At 56.6% G+C, this 3575-nt stretch overlaps 1 protein-coding gene across 1 annotated transcript in view; it reads left to right on the top strand.

Moving 5' to 3' along the window:
• Positions 1-3575, top strand: part of VPS33A (vacuolar protein sorting 33 homolog A (S. cerevisiae)) — a 35632-nt gene that overhangs the window by 28135 nt on the left and 3922 nt on the right. Inside the window, exons 10-11 of the mRNA XM_006894705.1 lie at positions 319-456; positions 3274-3411. Coding sequence (XP_006894767.1) covers positions 319-456; positions 3274-3411 — 276 coding nt within the window. The remainder of the gene's footprint in view (positions 1-318; positions 457-3273; positions 3412-3575) is intronic.

A 3575-nucleotide genomic window follows, 5' to 3' on the forward strand; every position in this document is an offset into this window, starting at 1 on the left:
GACAGGTCCTTGGAGAGGGACATCATGCTTGGTAGGGTTGAGGGACAGTGCAGGAGGGGAAGACCCTCTATGAGGTGGATTGATTCAGTGACTGGGGTAATCGGGATGGGAGTGTCAGAGGCAGTGAGATTGGCGAAGAATAGAGCAGGGTTTAGGGCTGTTGTCCATAGGGTCGCTATGAGTTGCAAGCAACTCGACGGCACAGAACGACAACAACCAACCCAGATCAGTGAACCCCTTGCCCACATGGCACCTTCGTGTGATATGAGCAGGGCTGGTGACCGGGACACTTGGTGAACACGTGCTGTTGGCTTCCAGGTCAACAGCTACATCGAGGACTGCATTGCCCAGAAGCACCCCCTCGTCAAGGTGCTGAGGCTCGTGTGCCTGCAGTCCGTGTGCAACAGTGGACTCAAGCAGAAGGTGCTGGACTATTACAAACGAGAGATTCTCCAGGTCAGTGTGTTTGACCCCCATTTCCTCCTCCCACCCGCCCAAGACACCACGCACGGACGCCCCGGCAGGTTCCCAGGGCTGTGAACCGTAACGGGAGCGGGAGGCCTCACCTGCCTCCCAGCAGGTGGCTGGCGGATTTGAAGCGCTGACCTTCTCATCAGCAGCCTCTCCTGTGGTGCCCTGTCACCACGGCCCCGTCCACTTGCCCCCGTAGCTGCTAATGAAGGTGGGTCTCTGCATCGGTCTGTTCTGGACCCGTCCTGGAGGTGAGATCGAGTCCTCTGACCCCACTGTGTGTATCAGGACTTCCTGTCTGTTTCTGACTGAGCAGTATCCGTCCTGTGCATGGGCTCCGTGCGTCTGTCTGGTGAAGGGCGTGCAGGCCTGTTGTGGGACGGGCCACCGTAGAAGTTTGATTTTGTTTCTTGATGTTTCATCGTTGAGAATGTACACAGCAGAGCATTCACCAGTCCAGCACTTTGTACGTGAACAGTCCAGTCGTGCGGATCACGCTGGGCAGCCCTCACCCTTCTCTAGGGCTGGCCCTCCCCGGTCATGACGTAGCTCACTGCCCCTCGGGCTCCTGTCTAATCTCTCGAGTTGGCTCTTAACAGTTTGAGCGCATCTGCGTAAATTGGAGGCACATTTTTTAAGCATTTCTGAAGTGGAGACAAACGTGGGGCCTCTCTCGGGATGGATAGAAAGAATTACAGACCAACCTGCAGAGCATTTAGAACAGTGTCTGTTGTTGTTGGTATTTAATGCCTTTGCATTACCTCCGACTCCTGACAGCCCTGTGATAAGTCACAGCTGTGCTGGCCTCGTCAGTCCTGACGTCCCTGAACCCATGTTACTGTCACTGTGTCAGTCTGTCTTGTTGAGGGTCTTCCTCTGTTACACTGACCCTCCACCTTTCCCTGCATGAGGTCTTCCCAGGGACCGGCCCCTCCGGACAACATGGTCAAAGAACAGTGTCCCGCACAGCCAGACCCACTGCCCGTCGAGTCAGTTCTGCGTCAGGTCTCCCAGATGCCCCGACTTTCTCTCTCAGATCAGCGCATGGATTTGAACCACTGAACTATTGATTAGCAACCCAGCGTGGGGCACACTGTCACACCAGGTCCCCTTGTCCAGCGCACAGACAACAGTACAGCTAGGTGTGGGCTCTTCTAGCTGCCTGTCCTCCTCATTTGTAACACGGTGAGGTCCTGGCTGGCATGTCCCTGCCGTTGCCTCTGTCCTGACTCCTGGTGACCTCTAGAACAGAGAAGTGCCCGTGGGGTTCCGGCGCTGTAAGTCTTCACAGGAGCCACCCCGGCTCCCTCCCACGTGGTGGCTGTGGGGTTCACGCTGGCCTTTCTGTCAGTGGGCCAGCGCTTGACCTGCGATGCTGTCAGTTCCCGAGCGCCGCCGGAGGAGAGGGACTACAAGTTGGTGGCTTTAACAGCCAGGTTTATTCAAACTCAGGGTGCCAGCTTGGGGAAGGCCCACTTGTCTCTTTCTGTCTGTTAAGGAGGAAAGTACTGTGTCCTCCAGCATTGGAGGCCAGGCGGTCCTTGGAGGTCTGCGTGTGCCTGACCTTCCCCCGTGTCAGTGTCCTCACTCAGGCCCTGGTCCAGGAAGGACACTGCACTGCTCATTCCTGCATGTCCTTGACCTTCACCAGTGTCAGTGTCCTCACTCAGGCCCAAGTCCAGGAAGGACACTCCACTGCCCAGGACTGCATGTCCCTGACCTTCCCCAGTGTCCGCGTCCTCGCTCAGGCCCTGGTCCAGGAAGGACACTGCATTGCGGCCACGCTTTGTCGGCCCTGAGCCTTCCTCCCTCTTCTCATCCAATGAGATAGAAGGTCTTCAGGCCTCATCCTGTGGCAGTACCACGTCAGGGCTGGGCTGGTTCCAAGTTCCCCTCGGGTTCCCCTTGCAGCCTCTTGGTGGATTAGATCACAGGGAGCTGGTACAGGGCCTTCAGGTGGTAGCTGTACCTATGTGTGTTTAGGGGACACCGTTGACTCCATGACAAGCACCACCACGGCCCCCCACTCTACATGGTCTTCTACGGTGACTTCCTTTTGTCCCTAGGATGGGCTGTGGCAGTCTTTTCCCTCTCTCTATGCCTTGCATCATTGCACTTTGCAGACACTGTGTTTTACAAATTGAAGATTTAAGACAGCTCTGCGTCAAGCAGTTCTATCTCCCTGCTTCTCTGCATGAGACGACCCATCCTCCTGCCTCAGCCGCTGGTGGTTCAAACCACGCACCTGTAGGTCGTCATTCCGGCCATCAAGGCGCTCTCCATAGTGTTCTAGAATTGGCTCCTCTTTTAGCCTTCAGAAAGTCTCTTCACAGGAAGACTAGATCAGCCTCATTCTTTTTAAATAACTGATTATATCTCATGTGTAAGTATACAGACACCTGCTGACCGAAAGGTTGCTGTTTCAAATCCGCCTGCCTCTGCTGGGAGCAGGGTGGGGACTCTCCCCCCATGAAGGTTTAACAGCCTCGTGGACCCCGTGGGGGTCTCCCTGACTTGACGCCAGTGGTTTGGGGTTTGGGTCCTGTAGCTAGAAGGCCATGTGCTTGAGCTCTTCTCATGTTGACTCTATAAATACTGATTTTAAAATCTCTGACTCCGTGAGCTGGCGTCACTGTCAGGGGCAGGCGGTGTGGGCACACCGCGTCCCCTGCACCCTTCATAGGCACTGGCTGGACCTGGCGGCGTGCCCCAGGGGTCAGACGACACAGGTCTGTGCAGAGCGCTCAGTTTAGCAAACGCTCTGGGTGCACCAGCCTCTGAGGCTCCATGCTCACCTTGCAGACGTACGGCTACGAGCACATCCTGACCCTGTACAACCTGGAGAAGGCGGGGCTGCTGAGGCCGCAGTCGGGCGGCAGAAACAACTACCCCACCATTCGCAAGACGCTGCGCCTCTGGATGGATGACGTCAATGAGCAGGTGAGGGGCCAACGAGCAGGTGAGGGGCCCATGAGCAGGTGAGGGGCCAACGAGCAGGTGAGATGTCAACGAGCAGGTGAGGGGCCAGCGAGCAGGTGAGGGGCCAGCGAGCAGGTGAGGGGCCCACGAGCAGGTGAGATGTCAACAAGCAGGTGAGGGGCCAA

Source organism: Elephantulus edwardii, unplaced genomic scaffold (genome assembly GCF_000299155.1).
Source record: "Elephantulus edwardii isolate Elephantulus edwardi_28Jun2011 unplaced genomic scaffold, EleEdw1.0 scaffold00148, whole genome shotgun sequence".
Classification (NCBI taxonomy): Eukaryota; Metazoa; Chordata; class Mammalia; order Macroscelidea; family Macroscelididae; genus Elephantulus; species Elephantulus edwardii.